Below are 24,149 nucleotides of genomic sequence, written 5' to 3' on the forward strand. Positions count from 1 at the left end.
ATGTTAAACTGTCGCTCACCTTTCCCTAGTTTGCTTCCTAGGGTAGGTTAGAGACATACAAGTCACCAAAGTTGCATCGAGTAGAAAGATTTAATAATAATAATAATAATAATAATAATAAAGTTGTACAGAACCCTCGGATTCCTACTCACATTTGTCTGATTTTTTTTTAACCTATCAAACCAATGCAGAGGAGATTAATATTGTAAAGACACTGTTAACCAACACATATCTATACTACAAGACACTGAAAAGCATTTCTGACAGAGATAACTGTTCAGATTTACTCATTCCCACCTCAGCAAGTAGCTGATAGCACAGTCATTCACTCATGTTCTTTTGATTTGCCAGACAAGCACATGGATATTATCTGTATATGACATTCAGTAGACCTTGGATTTACAACCTTTTAATTTGATCAGAAAATGTAATATGAGTACATGCTTGCATAGTATGTGAAGCTCATCTTCAGTATCATTTTATTGTTAGCTTTCAAGTACTTCCCCTGTATTCATTCTTCTTGTTCTCAGGTATATCTGTTTTTACACGTGAAAATATAAAACGTCGCACAAGATTTGGACCCCTTCAGGCACCAAGAAAATCCAGAAATCCAATCCGAGACAGAAGAACACTACCTTTCAAATTGTTTCTTGCAGGCAGAGACCCTCAGTGGTTTGATACAGAATCTGGAAATGAAGGCCAATGTAACTGGATGATCTTTGTTGCTGTTGCAAGATCAGCTAAAGAACAAAATTTAGCAGCATTTCAATACCAATCTGGTATTTATTTTGTGACCACAAAGGTAACATACTGTCTTATATATTTATATATTGCTTTGTATCCTTTTCTTTAATTTTCATATTATGGAACTGATGTGTTACATAGTGAATGTTTTGTAATATGAGGCATGTTCAGAAAGTAAGTGTATAACATTTTTATATTTAACTTCTTTATACCCTCTTCAAAGAACGCTCCCACCAGCTCCTTTCTCTGCTTCAGAATTTCTTTCCGCATGTGGTCATCAGTTGAAATCTTAATTTGACTCATGTCTCTTCGGGGGGGAGGGGGGGGGGGGGGAGTTGAAAACATCCCAGCCAAATTAGACCAATAGTTCCTTGGTGGCTAAGGAGTCTCATCAGTATTCCCCTCCTTTCATGTGAAGGCTCCTTTTGCATTTTGTTTAGGGTCTCACAATATAGTTATGCATTAATGGTCTCCCCCGGAGGCATAAATTCCACCAGAATGGTGCCTTTTCAGTCCCAAAACACTTGAGACCATGATTCTTTTGCCCAAAATTGTGGTTTTGAATTTTTCAGCAGATGACAAATTGGTGTGATACCATTGTGAGGACCGTCTTTTTGTCTCGGGCATGTACAAGCTTCCCACGTTTCATCGAGTCACAGTAGAGCTGAGAGAATCTCACCTTCCATTTCAAGTCATTCAAGAGACTCACGGGCACTATTGACCCAGTTTTTCTTGCGCTATTCTATCAGCACTTTCAGGACCCATGTTGCACACAGTAACCCAGCATTTCTGTCAATGTGTGATATAAGTGTGTTCTGGAGAGTTGTGGAAACATAACAGAGATTTCATTCAGTGTTGATCAGCGGTATTCACGAACAGTTTCCTCAATTTTTTGCACCATTCATCCATCAGAGTGGAAGGTCTTTTGTTCTTCTGTTCATCATGGACATTCTTTCTGCCTCCACTAAAATCCCTACACCACTGAAACACACTCTCTCTCTCTTCATAACACCTTCACCATAAACCTTTCTGATTCGCAAATTAACTTTGGTAAGTGTTATTCTTTCATGATTAGGATTCAGATAAAAGCATGTGGCTTCACTTGGTGGGATTTCTTACTGACATATTTAACACAACTGGACACTCCAGTGTGAGTTTACATACTACCATGTTCCTGCAATTCTAGGGATTCCCATCTACTGCACTTACAAACATGACTCGTATATTTTGTTGTATATACATCATAACAGAATGTTACGCCTGTAAATAAACTGATGATTTACATTAGGTGGTGATAAGTGGGTGAGAATTCATGAACAACAGTGTCAAATACATATTGTCATTGAAGAGAGAATACCACATAACTGACTTTTCCAGTTTTGTTTACTTTCCTCAGTTGGCATACTTGACATGACACACCTGCTGGTACTGCAGTAATGATGAATCATCAGTTCTGTACAAAGAAAATTAAACATAAATAATACCACATTCGTCATTCGAGGTAGTGAGGTTGAATACTGGAAGACTGTAAGGAAATGCAGAAAGACTTGCAAAGGCTGGCAGCTGTGAATTATAATGTTTAAACATGGTACTGGAAGATGATGATTTTTTTAGTGATTATTATTTTTACCAAAGTTGTATTACCATATAAATTGAATATAGTCTGCTTCCACCCCTAAACATGGGGTAAGTGCAACTTCTTTGTTGCCTCCTAGAGTCCACTTTTGTATACTGCTATGGAAGCTTAACCTTAAGTCACCTGCCACATTCTTGATGGGTGAGAGCCCTTCACTGCCCTGGCTTCATGCAGAGGTCTGTGTTCATCTTGGACTTCGTTCACTTTCAGAAAAATATAAAAACATTCTCGCCACAGTGTCTGATCATCCATAGATGAGTAACCAGGCCCAGTACATTCAAGATATTACTAAGGCCACCACAGATAGGCACTACCTCAGACCTAGCCCACAAACAAATCTTCCAATAAATAACCACATGTGCCCATAATCCTCGAATCGCCTTGATGAGATGCAAGGGAGCACATCACCTCACTAATCAGTACCACCCTGGACTGTGTTGTCTTTCTTCTGATTTTGATTATTATTATTATTATTTATTCAGACTGTTCCAGACTTCCTAGGAGGAGGTTATTGTCTGTTCTACGAGCTTATGGAATAGGAGGCAAACTTTTGCAAGCAATTAAAGGTCTTTACATAGATAGTCAGGCAGCAGTTAGAGTTGACAGTAAATTGGGTTCATGGTTCAGAGTAGTTTCAGGGGTAAGACAAGGCTGCAACCTGTCTCCACTGTTGTTCATATTATTTATGGATCATATGTTGGAAAACAATAAACTAGCTGGGTGAGATTAAGATATGTGAACACAAAATAAGCAGTCTCACATATGCGGATGACTTAGTTATGATGGCAGATTCGATTGAAAGTTTGCAAAGTAATATTTCAGACCTAGATCAGAAATGTAAGGACTATGGTATGAAGATTAGCATCTCCAAAACGAAAGTAATGTCAGTGGGAAAGAGATATAAACGGATTGAGTGCCAAATAGGAGGAACAAAGTTAGAACAGGTGGACAGTTTCAAGTACTTAGGATGTATATTCTCACAGGATGGCAATATAGTGAAAGAACTGGAAGCGAGGTGTAGCAAAGCTAATGCAGTGAGCGCTCAGTTACGATCTAGTCTCTGAGGAAGTCAGTACCAAGACTAAGTTATCTGTGCACCGTTCAATCTTTCGACCAACTTTGTTGTATGGGAGCGAAAGCTGGGTGGATTCAGGTTACCTTATCAATAAGGTTGAGATTATGGATATGAAAGTAGCTAGGATGATTGCAGGTACTAGTAGATGGGAACAATGGCAGGAGGGTGTCCACAATGAGAAAATCAAAGAAAAACTGGGAATGAACTCTATAGATGTAGCAGTATGGGCGAAGAGGCTCAGATGGTGGAGTCATGTTACACGCATGGGAGAAGCAAGGTTACCCAGGAGACTCATGGGTTCAGCAGTAGAGGGTAGGAGGAGTCGGGGTAGACCAAGGGGACGGTACCTGGATTCGGTTAAGAATGATTTTGAAGTAATAGGCTGAACATCAGAAGAGGCATCAATGTCAGCACTGAATAGGGGATCATGGAGGAATTTTATAAGGGTGACTATGCTCCAGACTGAACGCCGAAAGGCATAATCAGTCTTAAATGATGATGATGATTCAGACTGTATTTGAATATTTGTTCAGATCATCCAACATCTGAGAATTTCATCATTAACCTTATCAGACTCTATAAGAACATAATAAATGCCAACACTTTAGAATATACTGCTTTTTTCTTTTTTGTATCAAAGAGCTTAAATTAAGCTTTATACAATATTTATTTATTTTATTGAAAATTATGTTTTCATTGTTTTGTTTGCACATCTTCACATCTCGGTGCAGAAAACAGAACAACTACTTACAGATTAAATTTTGAGCATTTTGTTAAAGTTCATAGTTACACAGCTCCAGATTGTTGTCACTTCTTACAATAATAAAAGTGTTGCATTACACTCTCAGAATGCCCAGTTTCCAATTACTCATCTTTGCAAATCAGATGTTTTACACTTTGTTTCAAGATAACTTTCCAGTCCTCAATAATTTTTTGGACAGACGGCGTGTCATTGTTTTCAGCCATGCACAGTATTCCATCTGGGCACCTGCCACAAATCTTCAGGTGAAGATATCTGAACATTTCTCACAGGTGCCCACACATTATGTGCCCCATTTATTTAAATATATTTATTTTTCCCTTGTTGAATGACAATATGTTTGACTAAATAACAGAAACTTATACTGTTCTTAAAGTCATAATAACCATTTAATAATGACATTACTGATATTAATAATTATGAGACAGAATCATCGGCCAGTGCTTAACATTCATGATACAAAGTATGTAGTACTGCTCATAGATATGTGTAAAAGTAAAAGTGACACACTATCTTAGGATTCAGAACTAATAGTTCCTTCCTCAAGGAGAAGAGAGGGATAGGTTGTGGGAGGTCAGAAATTGAGGGCAGGTCACTTGGACTGTATCATGAGAGGGCTCATCTAGAGCAGTAGTAAGGACACTTGCTGCTATAACGATTTTCTTGTTTACTTCTATGATTATACAGATTGTCTGATAAGATTTGTGTATTGAAGTTCCTGATAATTGCTCACAAACATAACAAAAACTGATTGTGGTTCATAGAATCATTCTCATACTTTTATATTTTTGTTATAATATTTTTTATTCACAATTGAGTAGCTCCCTCTCCCTCTCCCTCTCCCTCTCCCTCTCCCTCGTCTGTCTGTCTTAAAAAAATTAGATAGATACAGATAGTTGAAGAAACTGAATAAATGCTTCATGGAACCTTGTAGTTGTCAAGTACAAATTCACCCACCCTGAGGTTATATTTCAAACTTCATGTACACGGATTCACTTAATATGTCGCTACCTACTGAAAACTTCTTGGAAACATTGCATTATACCCTGACAAGATTGTCTCACAATGCCAGTTTGCAACGTTCTCAGAAATATTTTTGGGTGAATAGTGCTCTCTGCTGTCAGTCCTAGAAATCGTTAGCCAAATGGGTATTACATTTTATAGGAAATTGCTACCACCAATTTCTGGCATCTCAAATAGTAATCCCTTCCATTTTTTCCTATGTGGCTGAATAATTCCGTGTTCCTGGATGTACATACTAGCACACACTGTGAAGAATCTGTATTTTCCCCTCTTTTTTAGTACGGACATGACTGTATCATCTATTATATTAATAACCTGTAGTTCAAGGGATGTAGTCTCTTTTCTATTGATTTCTATTTCATCTTCTAATGCCAAAAGTCATCTATCCAGCTTCTTATTTAGGTCTGACTGCACTACCTCATCAAATTCAAAAAATTCTTCCCTTTATGTTATTAGAATTGTCTTTGGGAAATTGATTTTTTTATTAAATAGAGCCTATATTAAGATTATGCTTGAATTTGCTACCCGACAAAACAAAGTTTGTTCATTTTTTGATTTCTTCTTACTTTTTATTATTTCTTTTTAAAGTTCATTTTTTGAATCCTTCAAACACCCATGCTATTTCAGTTTCTGTTTTTGCTTAGTAGTGTTAAATACTTTTATCTACTAAACTGCTCTTGTAGACCAACACCCTTAGTCTATTACTCGGAACCTACCCTCCTAGATACAAGATACCAACCATTTCCTCCACCAACTTTCTACAGTTCCTGTCCTTTTACCACACGGTACCCTGCTCGTTCCTGTTGATGCCACCTCCCTTTACACTAACATTCATAATTCCCATGGCCTTCACACTATTGAACACTACCTTTCCCAATGCCCAATGGATTCAAAACCAAAAACCTCCTTCCTAATTGTCTTGACCAACCATATATTCTCAGCTACAATTACTTCTCCTTTGAAGGCAATACCTACAAACAAATCCGGGGTACAGCTATGGGCACCCACCTGCCACCATCTTATACCATCCTATTTAGGAATCTTTCCTAAAAACCCAGAATTTTAAACCCTTCACCTGGCTCAGATTCATTGATGACATCTTTGATATCTGGATTGAGGTTGAGGACATCCTATCCCCATTCCTCCAGAACCTCAACAACTTCTCCTCCATTTGCTTCGCCTGGTCCTACTCAACCCAACAAGCCACCTTCCTTGATGCTGACCCTCCACCTCAAAGATTGCTACATCAGTACCTCTGTCCATATCAAACTTACTAACCACCAGCAATACCTCCACTTCGACAGCTTCCATACCAAGAAGTCCCTTCCGTACAGCCTAGCCATCCGTGGACACTCTCAAAATATACTGAGGGTCTCACTGAAGCCTTCAAAGACCATAATTATCCTCCCAAACTTGTACAAAAACAAATCTTCTGTGCCTTTTTTTTTAGAGTCTCCCACCACCTCCCTAAGTCCCACCGTCCGGCCACAGAGGAGCACTCCCCTCATAACTCAGTACCACCCAGCACTGGAGCAACTGAGTTACATTCTCTGCCAGGGTCTTAGACTACCTCTTGTTGTGCCCTGAAATGAAAAATGTCCTGCCCACTATCCTCCCTTCTTCTTCCCCCCCACAGCGGTATTGCACCATCCACCGTACCTGCACAATATACTCGTCCATCCTTACACGACCCCTGCTCCCAATCCCTTACCTCATGGCTCATACCCTGTAATAGACCTAGGTGCAAGACCTGTCCCATATGTCCTCCCACCACCACCTACTACAGTCCGGTCACTACCATCAGCTATCCGAGCAAAGGCAGTGCCACCTGTGAAACCAGTCATGTGATCTGCAAGCTAAGCTGCAACCGCTGTGCTGCATTCTATGTGAGCATGACAACCAACAAGCTGTCTGTCCGCATGGATGGCCACCATCAAACTGTGGCCAAGAAACAAGTGGACCATCCTGTTACTGAACACGCTGCCAAACATGATATCCCTCATCTTAATGACTGCTTCACAGCCTGTGCCATATGGATCCTTCCCACCAACACCAGCTTGTCTGAACTGCGCAGGTTGGAACTTTCCCTGCAAGTCATCCTATGTTCCTGTAACCCTCCTGGCCTCAACCTTCATGATTCACTTTCTTCACCCATCCAGCCTCTTTCCTGTTCCCATTCCAGCATTACACAGCTGTCATTCCACCATCACACCAAGTCTTTTTACTTCTCTTCTTTTCCACTACTCCCCCCCCCCCCCCACCTCTCCCACCCTCTGTCTAACCTGCAACAATTCACTGTCCGCCTGCCTTCCTCACCATACTATCCTTCCCCCTCCCCATTCCAGCCTCCTCCTTACCCCCACCCAGTAGCCATTCCCATCAATGCACTGGTGCTGCTGCTCGCAGTGCGGCTCCAGTTGCCCGTTTTTGTGTGTGTGTGTGTGTGTGTGTGTGTGTGTGTGTGTCGGTCGTCAATTATGGACGAAGGCCTAAATGGCCGAAAGATTTATTTGTGACAGTCTTTTTGTTGTGTCTACCTGCAACTCGGGATCCCCACTATATGGTAAGTGGCAACTTTCCTTTTCATAATATTGTTCCATTCCAGTCTGGATTTTCCATTGTTTGTTTTTTGCCTGATGGCTTTTCTTCCATCCTAACCCAGTGCTGTTCCCCTTTGTTAGTATTTTGTTATGCATCACTATACTTAATGTATGTCCTTCTTTCTCTTCTTGCTGTGTTTCTCTTCTCACCTTACAAACCACACTGCATGCTCTACTTTCGAGCCTCACTGTATGAACCATCTCAGCTGTGCACAGCAGGCAGCTACAAGACCATGCTGATTGTTGTTGCAGCATCTTATGTCCCATATTACTCCTGCTGATATAATTAATCCTATACTTGCAAATTGATCACTCTCCATGCACCAGTTCCCGTATTGTCAAGTGTTACTTCCCGCACCTTTCCATTGCTACATGATCTTGTATCTCATCCTACAAGCCCCTCCTCATCCCCCCACTCTTTCTCTATTCTATCCCAGTTCTGTCCTCATCCAGTCACATCTGCCATCCTCCTTTACATTTATCCACCTTCAGACCAGCTACCCACAGTAATATATATACAGCAGAGTTCCACTAATCCAAACCCCAGTAATCCAAACGTTTGGTTAATCTGAACATGAAAAATATTAGTCTAAGTATGGAAAACTGTGCAGTAAACTGCTGTAAGTACACGCAATTTTAATTTACACAGTACAGTAAACATGAAATAGAAAAATTGGCAAGAAAACATTAGGTTTAAACAATGCACAACAATGAAAGAAAAACTGTCAAACTTGCTAAAATACAGCGGACATTTTATTCCTACTTTTTAGATGAGAAAAACTCAGTCTTTGTTTTTTGGCATAATGAAGACGGTCTGTTATATGATGCATAGTTTTGCCATCATCTCATAAACATCAAATCAGCAGGTTTAGCAGTGGCCTGTTGCTCCAAATAACATAACATGAGGTCAAGGGATTCTGCTGTGTCACTGTGTGGCACCAGCTCTCCTTTGTCGCTTTCAGGTCATTGTCACTTCCGTCACAGCAGTCCACTTCTTCCTGGTCTTGAGTCACAGCAGCAACTAAATCAGTGTCGGTAAAGTTCTCCACACATGCCCCATCCGCTGCCATCCACTCATCTACGTCTCCTTCTCTAGCTTCTTCACAACCAGGGATTGTCTGTATCATTTGTAGTAGATTTTTGTCTTCATTTTCAACTAGGTTGTCCTGAAATTCAAGAGATGTTCACAGGTTTCTCCACCATTTTCTCAGAGTATTTTCTGAAATATTCTGCCATGCTCAGCAGCCCAATAAACAACATCCTTCACATTGGTCGTTTTTATTTTGTCCACTAAAGGAATGCTATCATCTTGGATCAGCATTCGTGAAAATTGTTTTCTGTAAATCAGTTTTAGTGTTTGCAGTACACCCTGATCCATCGGCTGTAGAAGGGGTGTAACATTTGGCAGCAAAAACTTTGCCACAATTTCTCCATCACATAATTCCTCACTGCTGGGGTGAGATTGCACGTTATCAATCAAAAGGACTGCATGGGGAGACAAATGACTTTCCTTAGAAAACCTTCGAATTGAGGGAACAATCTGGCCATGAAACCATTCTTTGAACAGCTTACTATCCATCCATGCTTTTTTCTGGTTGCGATAATTACTGGCAGGGACTTCATGTTGCAGTTTTTAAAAGCTCTGGGATTAGCAGATTTGCCGATCAGCATTAAAGGCAGCTTGTGATTACCAGCAGCGTTGCTGCATGCTAATAAAGTCACACGATCTTTGCACATTTTAAAACCAGGAGCATGGTCTTCTGCTTTTGATGCCAGGTTATTTCTTGGCAATGCCCTAAAATTAAGGGCAGTTTCGTCAGCATTATAAATTTGTTGGGGATAATACTTCCCTCTCTTATCATTTTTTCAAACTCACTCAAGTATTCCTTTACTGCATCATGGTCAGAAGAAAGCTTCTCTCCAGGAATTGTTAGCTGACGGATTCCATGACGTTTTTTGAATCTGTCTAACGAACCCGTACTCGCACTAAAAGACTCATCATCATTCATTAACTTGTTCAGGTAAACAGCCTTCTCCTGAACCAGTGCTCCACTCAAAGGAGTTCCCCTTTCTCTTTCATGCATAAACCAATGGAAAAGAGCTTCATCCATTTTATCGTACTGGGACTGTTTCAAAGTCTGCCGGATTTCGAGTGTTTTCCCGAAAGACGTTGCACAGTACTGTTCAAGCTTCACTCAGTTCCTCTTCAAATCACTAATGGTTGCTTTACCAACACCCAGTTCTGTTGCCAGTTTAGATACATTTTCACCATTGTCTGTCCGCTTCAAAGCATTCAGTTTTTCTTTGAGAGTTAACGTTATATGTTTCCGTTTATTCATGACGAAAATACATACATCTGGACAAATACAATACAACTGTTACGCGTGCCAGCAATCGATAACTAACATAACCAAGCGCTTTGCGAGCCAACTGGCAGTGCACTGATCGCAGATGCTACAAAGGTCTCAACAATTAACAACAACAAGGTCAGGGAGTGAGAGTGAGCCATTGTTCCCACACTTGTTCCCATTTGTTACCATGGTGTACCTACTTATCTGCTTTGTATACTTCATTCTAGAAACTCGTCACCATAATTTCGGCTAATCCGAACAAATCGGTAATCCGAACAAGGTCCGGTCCCAATTAGTTCAGATTAATGGGACTCTACTGTATTTTTGTTATTTATTCTTTACTTTGATTCTTGTGACTTAGCGGTGGCCCGGTGTAATGTTAAGCGTTTTCGTGGACTTACTTGTTGAAGAATGCTGGTTCTCCTTTCTTGCAGCGCCGATTTCTTGTGCTAGCACCGGACGCTTCTCCGAAGATTTCACTGATAAAAAGGGGAAATTTTCACTCCTCGCTCTCTCTCTTCTTATTTAAAAAATACCCTACTCTTGGAATATCATTCAATGCACCAGAACATATTTATTTCCACTTCGTACAGAAAAACAACTAAACTTCATGACGTAAGTCCACACATTACCGAGCACCCAGAATCAGTTAATTACACATTTTTGAACACAATTAATACATAAGCTTTTATCGTGGCTGACTATCCACGTCCAGTCCACGTACTCTCAACAGCAGTTAAACGTCTACTAAAACAGTCACTATCTCGAGTCACTCCATTTGTTTTTCAACAGTACAAAGCTACATTACTCTTTGCAGCCGGCCACGGAACTTCAGGGCCATATGTGTTTATTCTTTGTAGGTCACGCTGGACACTTGCCAGCACCGACGAACTATCTCCCTTCCAGTTTTGCCTGCACAAACAATAAATGGGTGCAGTATCCCATGCTCATCCTTACCCCCTGCTTTAAAATAACGCGTGTTCGAAATGGCTGGAACACAAGTGTCTCCAGACTTTCATAAAATTCTGGGGGCACTACATATCCCTCCCCTTAGTTCAAACACTCGTTTTTGCACAAAACGTATATTTTAATAATTTTATTTCTTATCACTTATCTTGTTACTTTGTACTACATAAAACATTAGGTACAAAAACACTCTTCCATCCCCGGTATTTCATTAAGCTGTTGGTAATATCTTTTAATAGACATAGTAGTGTGATAAAATAATAGTACAACAAGTATTAGCTATTTCCAATAGATTTATCTACTCTTGCTTCCAGGATTGAGCCAAAATAAATCCCTCCCCTTAGCCAGTTTCAAAGTTCAGGCGTTATTCTGAGTTGAGCCTTTACTTCTTCTTCTTCCCCCCCCCCCTTTTTTTTTAAAAAAAAGATGCGGTTGCAACCAGTTTTCTGGGTCTGAAAAAAATTTGTTGTACTGGGGGTTTTCTCTTTTTTCTATCTTCTCACGCAGGACTCATCTTTTCTATTTAAAAAATTTTAGAATTCAAATTTACCAGGTGAAACTTTCCACTAGCCTTTGGATTCCAATCTACGTAAGGGTTGATACTATGAAAACATCTCCTTCCTCATCCTTGGCCAGGTACACCCCTTCCATTTATACTAAACTATGGTACGGGTCAATCCCCTTTTTGGTGCCCCTGCCCGCACAGTATAGGTCAGCCTCCTCTGGGTCTGCCTACCTGCCTCTCTTTCTCTCATTTCATCTATGTCAGATGCAGCCTCCCTATCTTCTCTAACAATGATTCATAGTCTTGCCTGTTTCGTACTCCTCTGCACACTATTTTATTTAAAATTTCCTGGTAAAATTTCTCTCTACCTCTCCTTTCCTCCTCCTGAGTCCTTCTGCCTACCTGCTTAAATTCTTCGCTTGTTCATTGCTTACAGCTCACTAATATAGCCTTAATAACTAAATATGTTTCGTCCATGGTTGTAACTTTATTTCTTTTCTTCGGGCTATTCGGTCTGCACTATCCTATTATTCATCAGAAACTTATTTGACTCAATACCTCTGGCTTAATATCTATTTCTTTTTATCTCCTTTCATATTACTTTGTGCTATGAACACAGGTGGATATACACTTCGTCCCCCCTTGTTCCTTTAGTTTAAGCTTACTATACCATTTTACTTGAGATGTGCAACCGTCATTACTTAGCACATGTGCTCAAGCCCTTCCTGAGCACTACCTCCCCCCTTATCTGTGACGGTTGTTACATCTCCCTGTGTATTACTTGTCTTTGTATTTAATTGTTTGAGTGTGGAAGTGTGATCGTGCATCCTGTTTCTTCGGCCCACTAAGGTTCTTAGTTGAAGATTTTTAGAAATCATGGAAAAGAGAAGGACTTCAGCAATAGAAGTATATGAATGTGGACAAAGGGAAAGATAGATTGGTACTCTCAAGAGAAGTAAGAAATGAAATAAAAGAATTGGTTGCTTAGATCGAAGAAAGAAAGAAGACAGCCCCAAAGACAGGAAACCCTTCCCACCCGCCTTCCCCAGGATCTCCACTTCGCCGGTACTTAAGTGAGAAGCCGGAGGAGGTATGATGTTCGGCGTCTCCTGCAGAACGGACATTCTCACCATCACCTTTGAAGTCCCCAAAGAAAAGATCTTAGCAACTCCTATGGAAAGGCAAATGATGAAGAACCAGTCACACTTGTTTGCGAGGGTTGTATGAAGGGCGTGGTGTGTGGGTCATGTCTGTGCCTATGCTACTCACCCGTTTCAAAATTAGATATAAACCCTCCCCAACCACATCACACTTTACAAAAAATATAAAACATTCTATAAAAATAGAAATTATATACACTATAATCAAATATTTATTCAGTTAGTCACTTCACTTTGTATTTCATACACATGTTCAGTTTACGTCATCTAGGTATAATTCTTCCTAAACAGTACCATCATATTATATCTCCTGTTAGAATGTTACCTTGTGAGTTTTATCTCGTGCTTAGAGGTTACTGTTTATTGTGACTCCTTAAATTAGTCATAATTGGTCTCTTCTAATACTAATATGATAGGATAGCTTAAGGGCTATAAATAGATTACAGGATAGTCAAAGATTTGAAGGGAGTTCGGTGTAGGAAAACTAATGTGGAAGTAACACCGAACCCAACTCAGAAACCGGTGGACATCACTCCGCCTTTTGACACAGAACATCAACGTCCCTGGGGTTTTGTATAAATCGTTTTATATCCTTAACATTATACATTCCCTTTTCCTCTCCCGTCGCAGGATCTACTAAATATAGGTTTTTTTTGTGTACTATTGATTGAATACGATAAGGTCCTACGTATTTCGGAAAAAAATTTGTGTGTTTCTTTTTTCAGTGCTGACCTCCGAAGGTGTTGTTTTACTAATACTAAGTCATCTACGTGGTATTCTGGGTTCATTGCGGTTGCATTGTATTTATCTACCCTTTGTTGGGCGCTCCTATGTAAGTTTCTACCAGCTCTTTCCTGAATTGCTTGGTGATCAGTAGCTTTTTGCTCCGGCCACATAAAACACTTAATTAGAGGTTCTCCTATAAATGGCTTGCCAATGGCTTCTACGGGCGTCATTCCTGTAGACAAATGCGGTAGTTCGTTTAGAATAAGCTCAAAATCTTTAATTCTTTGTGCCCATGAGGTATGAGAGTCGTGGCAATAAGTGCGGCACAACCTACCAATCTCTTTCATTACTCTTTCACAAGGGTTCGAAGATGGATTGTAGTTGGATATTAAAATGTGTCGTATATTTTCCCTGGCTAAAAAATTCCTTAACTTCATGGCTGGTAAACTGAGGTCCATTATCAGAAAGAAAACGCCTCGGTTTACTTGTAGCTATAAAATATTCCTGCAAACACTTGATCAGGGTTTGCGCATTTGCCTTCTTAATAGGATACAGTCTTATATATTTCGACCAACAGTCTATAAGTAGTAATATATAAGCCACGCCTCCCTTCCCTTTAGGTATGGGTCCAAAAAAATCGGCAGCTATGAGGTCATGTAATGCTTTAGGAATAATCGGATACATCTTATACTTTACAGGATATTATTCTTCTTAGCTTTCTGACAGATGCCACACTTTTTAATAGTAGTAGTTACCTTAAGTCCTAATCGCTTAAAATAATAAAACTTATTCATTTGAGCTATACACTTTTTCACTCCAAAGTGGCCATATCCACTGTGAATGTACTGTATTAATTTAGACTCTGCTATTTGTGGTATACACAGCCGCCAGTAGCTTGACTCTTTGCTGTTTCTCCAGAACAAGTTGTGATTTGTTACCTTCCACTGTTCCCTTTTGTTTACCGGTAATGACTCTCTTATACACATGGCATAGATCTCTGTAAAATCTACATCTACATTTATACTGTGTGGCGGAGGGCACTTTACGTGCCACTGTCATTACCTCCCTTTCCTGTTCCAGTCGCGTATGGTTCGCGGGAAGAGCGACTGCCGGAAAACCTCCGTGTGCACTCGAATCTCTCTAATTTTACATTCGTGATCTCCTTGGGAGGTGTAAGTAGGTGGAAGCAATGTATTAGATACCTCATCCAGAAACGCACCCTCTTGAAATCTGGACAGCAAGCCACACTGTGATGCAGAGCGCCTCTCTTGCAGAGTCTGCCCCTTGAGTTTGCTAAACATCTCCGTAACGCTATCACGATTACCAAATAACCCTGTGATGAAACACGCCGCTCTTCTTTGGATCTTCTCTATCTCCTCTGTCAACCCGACCTGGTATGGATCCCTCACTGATGAGCAATACTCAAGTATAGGTCGAACGACTCCCAATGAATCCCAACCTGGCACCAATTAATTTTATATGATCATTCCACTTCAAATCGTTCCGCACGCATACTCCCAGATATTTTACAGAAGTAACTGCTAACACTGTTTGTTCTGCTATCATATAATCATACAATAAAGAATCCTTCTTTCTATGTATTTGCAATACATTACATTTGTCCATGTTAAGGGTCAGTTGCCACTCCATGCGCCAAGTGCCTATCCGCTGCAGATCCTCCTGCATTTCACTGCAATTTTCTAATGCTGCAACTTCAGCATCATCCGCGAAAAGCCGCATGGAACTTCCGACACTATCTACTAGGTTATTTATATATATTGTGAAAAGCAATGGTCCCATGACACTCCCCTGTGGCACGCCAGAGGTTACTTTAACGTCTGTAGACGTCTCTCCATTGATAACAACATGCTGTGTTCTGTTTGCTAAAAGCTCTTCAATCCAGCCACACAGCTGGTCTGATATTCCGTAGGCTCTTACTTTGTTTATCAGGCGACAGTGCGGAACTGTATCGAATGCCTTCCGGAAGTCAAGGAAAATGCCATCTACCTGGAGCCTGTATCTAATATTTTCTGGGTCTCATGAACAAATAAAGCGAGTTGGGTCTCTCACAATCGCTGTTTCCAGAATCCATGTTGATTCCTACAAAGTAGATTCTGGATTTCCAGAAATGACATGATACGCGAGAAGAAAACATGTTCTAAAATTCTCCAACAGATCGATGTCAGAGATATAGGTCTATAGTTTTGCGCATCTGCTCGACGGCCCTTCTTGAAGACTGGGACTACCTGTGCTCTTTTCCAATCATTTGGAACATTCCGTTCCTCTAGAGACTTGTGGTACACGGCTGTTAGAAGGGGGGCAAGTTCTTTCGCGCACTCTGTGTAGAATCGAATTGGTATCCCTTCAGGTCCAGTGGACTTTCCTCTGTGGAGTGATTTCAGTTGCTTTTCTATTCCTTGGACGCTTATTTCCAATTTCCATGTCAGCAATTTTTTCATTTGTGCGAGGATTTAGAGAAGGAACTGCAGGGCGGTCTTCCTCTGTGAAACAGCTTTGGAAAAAGGCGTTTCGTATTTCAGCTTTATGCGTGTCATCCTCTGTTTCAATGCAATCATCATCCCAGAGTGTCTGCATATGCTGTTCGAGCCACTTACTGATTTAACATAAGACCAGAACTTCCTAAGATTTTCTGTCAAGTTGGTACATAGAATTTTACATTCGAATTCACTGAACGCTTCACACATAGCCCTCCTTATGCTAACTTTGACATCATTTAGCTTCTGTTTGTCTGAGAGGTTTTGGCTGCGTTTAAATTTGCAGTGAAGCTCTCTTTGCTTTCGCAGTAGTTTCCTAACTTTGTTGTTGAACCACGGTGGGTTTGTCCCGTCCCTCACAGCTTTACTCGGCGCTTACCTGTCTAAAACGCATTTTACGATTGCCTTGAACTTTTCCATAAATACTCAACATCGTCAGTGTCGCAACAGAAATTTTCGTTTTGATCTGTTTGGTAGTCTGAAATCTGCCTTCTATTACTCGTGCTAAACAGATAAGCCTTCCTCCCTTTTTTTATATTCCTATTTACTTCCATATTCAGGGATGCTACAATGGCCTTATGACACTGATTCCCTGTTCAGCGCTTACAGAGTCGAAAAGTTCGGGTCTGTTTGTTATCAGTAGGTCCAAGATGTTATGTCCACGAGTCGGTTCTCTGTTCTCTGTTTAATTGCTTGAGGTAATTTTCGTATAGTGCAGTCAGTATAATGTCACTCAATGCTCTGTCCCTACCACCCGTCCTAAACATCTGAGTGTCCCAGTCCGTATCTGGTAAATTGAAATCTCCACCTAAGACTATAACATGCTGAGAAAATTTATGTGAAATGTATTCCAAATTTTCTCTCAGTTGTTCTGCACTAATGCTGCTGAGTCGGGAGGTCGGTAAAAGGAGCCAATCATTAACCTAGCTCGGTTGTTGAGTGTAACCTTCACCCATAATAATTCACAGGAACTATTCACTTCTACTTCACTACAGGATAAACTACTACTAACAGCGACAAACACACCACCACCGGTTGCATGCAATCTATCCTTTCTAAACACTGTCTATGCCTTTGTAAAAATTTCGGCAGAATTTATCTCTGGCTTCCGCCAGCTTTCCATACCTATAACGATTTCAGCTTCGGTGCTTTCTATCAGCACTTGAAGTTCCGGTACTTTACCAATGCAGCTTCGACAGTTTACAATTACAATACCGATTGCTGCTTGGTCCCCGCATGTCCTGACTTTGCCCTGCACCCTTTGAGGCTGTTGCCCTTTCTGCACTTGCCCGAGGCTATCTAACCTAAAAAACCGCCCAGTCCACGCCACACAACCCCTGCTACCCATGTAGCCGCGTGCTGTGTGTAGTGGACTCCTAACCTATCCAGCGGAACCCGAAACCCCACCACCCTATGGCGCAAGTCGAGGAATCTGCAGCCCACACGGTCGCAGAACCGTCTAAGCCTCTGATTCAGACCCTCCACCCGGAGACAGAGCCTGAAACTGGTTCGTCAGATAAACTGGAGAGGCCTTCCGTTCAGCCCTCTGGAATGTCTTTTGCCCCCTGCCACACCTTGAGATGGCCTCCCACTCTACCACGGGTGAGGGGTCAGCCTCAGTGTGGGCAGTATCCCGGGCAGCCACAGCCGTAGCCTGATCGGGGGATGTGTGGGACGAGCTGGCCGTCCCCGACAAGCCCCCATCCCGACCCCCACAGTGATGCCCATTGGCAACAGCCTCAAGCTGTGTGACCGAAGCCAACACTGCCTGAAGCTGGGAGCGAAGGGATGCCAACTCAACCCGCATCTGAACACAGCAGTCGCAGTCCCAATGAGGGTCATGTTTAATATTTTCCCTTATCGTTTGGGCTAACTCGTGTACTTCCCTTGCTGGATATTCTGTTGTTATAAAATTGATCGCGAAAACTACCCCAGGTCCTTCTGTACGTTGTAGATCTTTCATGTTTTGAGGTAGTCGCGACAAAGCATCAGGTACTATATTCTCTGATCCTTTTATATATCGTATTTTAATATCATATTCTTGTAAAAACAACATCCACCTCATTAGTCTACTGTGTAATAATGTACTACTCATTAGGAATGCAAAGCCTGGTGGTCAGTATAAATGTAGATTTCCGAACCCCATATCAAAGTTTGGAACTTTTGTATACTCCACATGATCGGTACCAATTCTTTCCCAGTAGCGGTATAATTTTGTTCATGCTTGTTTAAGCTTCGACTAATAAATGCTATAGATCTATGATCATAGGTTTCTATCCTCCATTCCCCTTGGAATAATTCTGCTGCAATACCGTAATCTGAGGCATCAGTTGCTGTCTTAAAAGGTTCAATCATTTCAGGATGTTGTAAGATTGGCACATTTACTAAAGCTTGTTTTAGTTTGTCAAAGGCTTCTTGGGACCCTTGGTCCCAATTCCATGATATACCTTTACGTAATAATCTTAATAGTCTAGGGTCGTTCATTTCTTGGCTTTGCACATAGCGTCGGTAACAACCTGCCATTCCCAGAAACCCTTTTAGTTGTTTAACATTTCGATTCTCTTGGGGTCTGGTTTAATGCCTTTTACTCCCACGATGTGTCCTAAAAATTTAATTCCTGCCTCGCAAAGTGAGATTTGCGTAACTTTAAGGTGATACCCTTTTCCTTAAATTGCTCCAAAGTTTTTTCCAATGTCCTACTATGTTCTTCCCAAGTAGATGAAATAATCAAGATGTCATCCACATAAATAACTAGTTCTTTCAATAACTCTCATCCAATAGCCTTATCAAGTGCTCTTATAAATACCGATACCGATATATTTAGTCCAAAAGGTAGTACATTAAAGTAGTAAGATTTTCCGTCGAACAAAAAAGCAGTATACTTTTTTGAATCGGGATGTAACCGGATTTGCCAGTGCTCAGCCATCAGATCAACAGAGCTAAAATACTCGGCATCCTTAAATTTAGTTAATAGTTCATCTATATTAACGGGACGATCTCTTTCGGTTTCAGTATGACGGTTGAGAGTGCGTGCATCTAGCACCAATCTCACTCCACCTGTTGCTTTTTTCACTACTACTAAGGGATTATTGTAGACACTCATACTCCTTTCTATTATATCTTGATCAATCATTTTATTAGTCTCCTCCCCAACCGCTTCTTTAAGGCTTATAGGTTTAGGGTATGGTTTGCAAAAAAACGGAGTCTCATCCTTAATCTTAAATTTGGAAACATAATCGCTATCGGTACCCGGATTCTCTGAAAATACTGAATGGTATTTCGACAAAATTCTCACTAAATCCGTTTGCTGTTCAATATTTAACACTTCAGATTAACTTACCTTTTTGTAAAAGTTAATTCTATCTCTGGAGACAACTGAGCTGACGTGGTTAATTGTAATCTTTGGTGTTCAGATATTTGTTTATACACATCGCTGTCTGTCACAAACTTAATGCAATGTTTATTCTCGGGTTCCCCCACATAATTACAGTTCTCGTCGAAATTTAATATAACATTAAAATCGGTTAACCAGTCTAAACCAAACAATACGTCTCTATTTATGTCTTCCACTACTAGCAAAGGTTGTCAAAACATCATATCACATATACAGCGTTGTGCGAAGGTTTTGTATTTAACAACCTTACTCTTCTTTCCAATTATACCAAGTATGTATACCCCAATTACTGGTAAAACAGGTAAATTACTTTTAGTTTTTAATGTATTAAACTATTCCTTAGAAATAAGTGATACTTCACTTTCTATTATATCTTGATCAATCATTTTATTAATCTCCTCCCTAACCGCTTCTTTAAGGCTTATAGCTATAGGGTATGGTTTGCAAAAAAAAAAAAACGGAGTCTCGTCCTTAATCTTCACAGCAAACATAAACATAGCCAAAGCTTTGCAGGCAAACAAAAATTACGTGAAGCAAAATGTAGTGTAAGGAGGGCTATGCGAGAGGTGTTCAATGAATTCGAAAGTAAAGTTCTATGTACTGACTTGGCAGAAAATCCTAAGAAATTTTGGTCTTATGTCAAAGTGGTAGGTGGATCAAAACAAAATGTCCAGACACTCTGTGACCAAAATGGTACTGAAACAGAGGATGACAGACTAAAGGCCGAAATACTAAATGTCTTTTTCCAAAGCTGTTTCACAGAGGAAGACTGCACTGTAGTTCCTTCTCTAGATTGTCGCACAGATGACAAAATGGTAGGTATTGAAATAGACGACAGAGGGATAGAGAAACAATTAAAATCGCTCAAAAGAGGAAAGGCCGCTGGACCTGATGGGATACCAGTTCGATTTTACACAGAGTACGCGAAGGAACTTGCCCCCCTTCTTGCAGCGGTGTACCGTAGGTCTCTAGAAGAGCGTAGCATTGCAAAGGATTGGAAAAGGGCACAGGTCATCTCCATTTTCAAGAAGGGACATCGAACAGATATGCAGAACTATTGACCTATATCTCTAACGTCTATCAGTTGTAGAATTTTGGAACACGTATTATGTTCGAGTATAATGACTTTTCTGGAGACTAGAAATCTACTCTGTAGGAATCAGCATGGGTTTTGAAAAAGACGATCGTGTGAAACCCAGCTCGCGCTATTAGTCCACGAGACTCGGAGGGCCATAGACACGGGTTCACAGGTAGATGCCGTATTTCTTGACTTCCGCAAGGCATTCGATACAGTTCGCCACAGTCGTTTAATAAACAAAGTAAGAGCATATGGACTATCAGACCAATTGTGTGATTGGATTGAAGAGTTCCTAGATAACAGAACGCAGCATGTCATTCTCAATGGAGAGAAGTCTTCCGAAGTAAGAGTGATTTCAGGTGTGCCGCAGGGGAGTGTCATAGGACTGTTGCTATTCACAATATACATAAATGACCTTGTGGATGACATCGGAAGTTCACTGAGGCTTTTTGCGGATGATGCTGTAGTATATCGAGAGGTTGTAACAATGGAAAATTTTACTGAAATGCAGGAGGATCTGCAGCGAATTGACGCATGTTGCAGGGAATGGCAATTGAATCTCAATGTAGACAAGTGTAATGTGCTGCGAATACATAGAGAGAAAGATCCCTTATCATTAAGCTACAATGTAGCAGGTCAGCAACTGGAAGCAGTTAATTCCATAAATTATCTGGGAGTACACATTAGGAGTGATTTAAAATGGAATGATCATATACAGTTGATCGTCGATAAAGCAGATGCCAGACTGAGATTCATTGGAAGAATCCTAAGGAAATGCAATCCGAAAACAAAGGAAGTAGGTTACAGTACACTTGTTCGCCCACTGCTTGAATACTGCTCAGCAGTGTGGGATCTGTACCAGATGGGTTTGATAGAAGAGATAGAGAAGATCCAACAGAGAGCAGTGCGCTTCATTACAGGATCATTTAGTAATCGCGAAAGCGTTACGGAGATGATAGATAAACTCCAGTGGAAGACTCTGCAGGAGAGATGCTCAGTAGCTTGGTATGGGCTTTTGTTGAAGTTTCGAGAACATACCTTCACCGAGGAGTCAAGCAGTATATTGCTCCCTCCTATGTATATCTCGCGAAGAGACAATGAGGATAAAATCAGAGAGATTAGAGCCCACACAGAGGCATACCGACAATCCTTCTTTCCACGAACAATACGAGACTGGAGTAGAAGGGAGAACCGATAGAGGTACTCAAGGTACCCTCCGCCACACACCGTCGGGTGGCTTGCAGAGTATGGATGTAGATGTAGATGTAGAATCGCTGAGTATGTCTACTTTGTGGTTTTCTATCTCTCCTGTTATAATAGGTTGTGGTGGCATAGTTATTTTGTTCGTTTCCTCCAGCAGTAGCCACTCCTTGGTAGGTACTTTATGCATAAAGGAAAACTGTACCCTCTTATTTAGGCCTCTGAATGTATTTCGACGACCTGGGCCCCGGCCCTGGGTCCAGATCGCTCCACGTTTTCCTCATGGGTAGCAACCATGGGACGATTTCCAAACGTTGGAACTGTGTTACCCCCTACTCCACAGCTGTTGCTGGGCACGAATTCCTGCATAGTTACCGGACCGAGGTTGGACGTTAATGGTCCTCATGAGCAACCCCCTCTATTTACATTCCTGCTAGGTCGGTGGACTCGGGTAAGATTTGATTCATAAGGCTTTGACTGGTTATTGTGATTCATATTATTCCTCCTAAAATTCAGATTTTCTTGCGCATGCAAGTTCTCGTTCCTGTCTTTATTAATTGCACCAAGTGCATCTACAATGGATAACAGTTCCTCCACCATTTTCCACCCACTGCATAGAGTATCTTTTCTAGCATAAGTAGGTAGATGTCTTATTAAAATTCTAACTAATCCCTCTTCTTCCATTGGTCGATCTAAATATTTCGCCCTTGTCAGATGCCAGTCAAAATACTTGCGCATTGTACCTCAGGCATTACTATAGTACTTAAGATCTCACAAATCTGAGATCAACTACTCTTTTGCACTTGAAGACCAATATTTTTCCTTAAACTTTCTCTTAAAATCTTCCCAGGATGTGAAGGTTTCAATATTTACTGTGCCCCATTCTGAAGCTCCACCCTCCAAATAACCTACCGCAAACTCTATTTTCTTAGCATCCTCCCAACTTTTAGGCATGGCTTGGTGAACCGTTTTAAGAAATGGGTGGGGTGTACCTCCCCATCTGGTTTGAATTTAGGAAACTGTCTCGACAAGCCTGAATTTGATCCCCATTGCAAATCAGTTATCGTGTCCTTATTTAATACAATATTTTGGGGAACTGTGCCTTTCTCTAGCTTCTCCTGCACAAGCTTGAGTTCTTTCCTCAAAGTTTCTAAGTCTTTCTTGGTGTTATCTAAATCGGAAGTTACTATAGGTGAAGAGATATCAACACTTAGATTCTCTTCAACCTTCCATCCTATTATTTCTTCTACTTGTTCTTCTAAGCCAATCAAATTTATAAGCTCTGCAGTCATTAACTTTTCTTTGAAGTTCTGTTCTACGGTTTCCACTCAGTGATTTGACCCCTGAAATTTGTGCCTGTAGTAGGGGGACCAACTTATCTTGTTTCTGGACATTGGTTTTTAGTGTAGTTAATTCTTGTTCGACCACATCAAATGTAACAGTACATACATTTTACAAAGAGTCGTATTTTTCGTTAAATTGTGTTTCCATACTACTACATTTACAGTCTACATCATATTCTAATTTTTGAACTAACCCTTTTATATTATCTTCATTTCTTTGTTCTAAATCCTTAAATAAAATATTTGTCTGTTCACTCAGGGAATCAGACAATTCTTTTTTCAATTCTTTTTTCCATTCTTGCTTCTGATTACTTAGGATATTAACTTGAGCCTCTAGTTTTGTGTTTTGCAAATTTAACTTAGAGTTTAATTCGGCCTTCAGTTCGTCCTGTTGTGATTCAAACTGCGCTTTGATAAACCTCATTAATTCGCCTAAATCTGGCCCCTGTTTTTCAATTCCCATAGCCCCAACAGACTCTACAGATTGATGTTCCTTTTCCATTGTGTTTTGTTTTGCCTTTAATCTAGTTACCATTAAAAGTACACTCGCTTATTTACACAACACCCCACACTTCACAAACAATGAAAGGTCAGTAGTAGCTCAACCAGTACCAGTGGACGACGGCGTCGGCACCAGTGGACGACTGCGTCGGCTTTTGTGGACGGCTGCGTCGGCTTTTGTGGACGGCTGCGTCGGCTTTTGTGGACGGCTGCGTCGGCTTTTGTGGACGGCTGCGTCGGCGTTGGTGTGATGCTGCGTAGGCGTTGGTGTGCGGCGGCGTCAGCATTTATAGATGGCGGCGGCGGCGATTTGAGACTAACTGCAGCGTTGTGCGATTTTCTTGATTCCTTTAATCATTTCACCATTTATCAACACGATATTTCTGGATAAGTATCGTGAAATCGCTTCTCAGCCTCGCTGTTATCGGTTGCTATAGCAACTCCCAACTGTTTGTTTGTTTGTTTGTTTGTTTGTTTTTTTTAATATATATATCTAAAAACAAAGATGATGTGACTTACCATACGAAAGCGCTGGCAGGTCGATAGACACACAAACACACACAATCATACACACAAAATTCTAGCTTTCGCA

The 24,149-nt window shown here is 40.8% G+C and overlaps 1 protein-coding gene across 1 annotated transcript in view; it reads left to right on the forward strand.

Annotated features, from left to right (window-relative positions):
• The window catches only part of LOC124620199 (zinc finger protein PLAG1-like), a 104,552-nt gene that overhangs the window by 27,360 nt on the left and 53,043 nt on the right, over positions 1 to 24,149 (forward strand). Inside the window, exon 4 of the mRNA XM_047146867.1 lies at positions 531 to 802. Within this exon, the coding sequence (XP_047002823.1) occupies positions 531 to 802 (272 nt within the window). The remainder of the gene's footprint in view (positions 1 to 530; positions 803 to 24,149) is intronic.

This window comes from Schistocerca americana, chromosome 6 (assembly GCF_021461395.2).
Source record: "Schistocerca americana isolate TAMUIC-IGC-003095 chromosome 6, iqSchAmer2.1, whole genome shotgun sequence".
NCBI classification, from domain to species: Eukaryota; Metazoa; Arthropoda; class Insecta; order Orthoptera; family Acrididae; genus Schistocerca; species Schistocerca americana.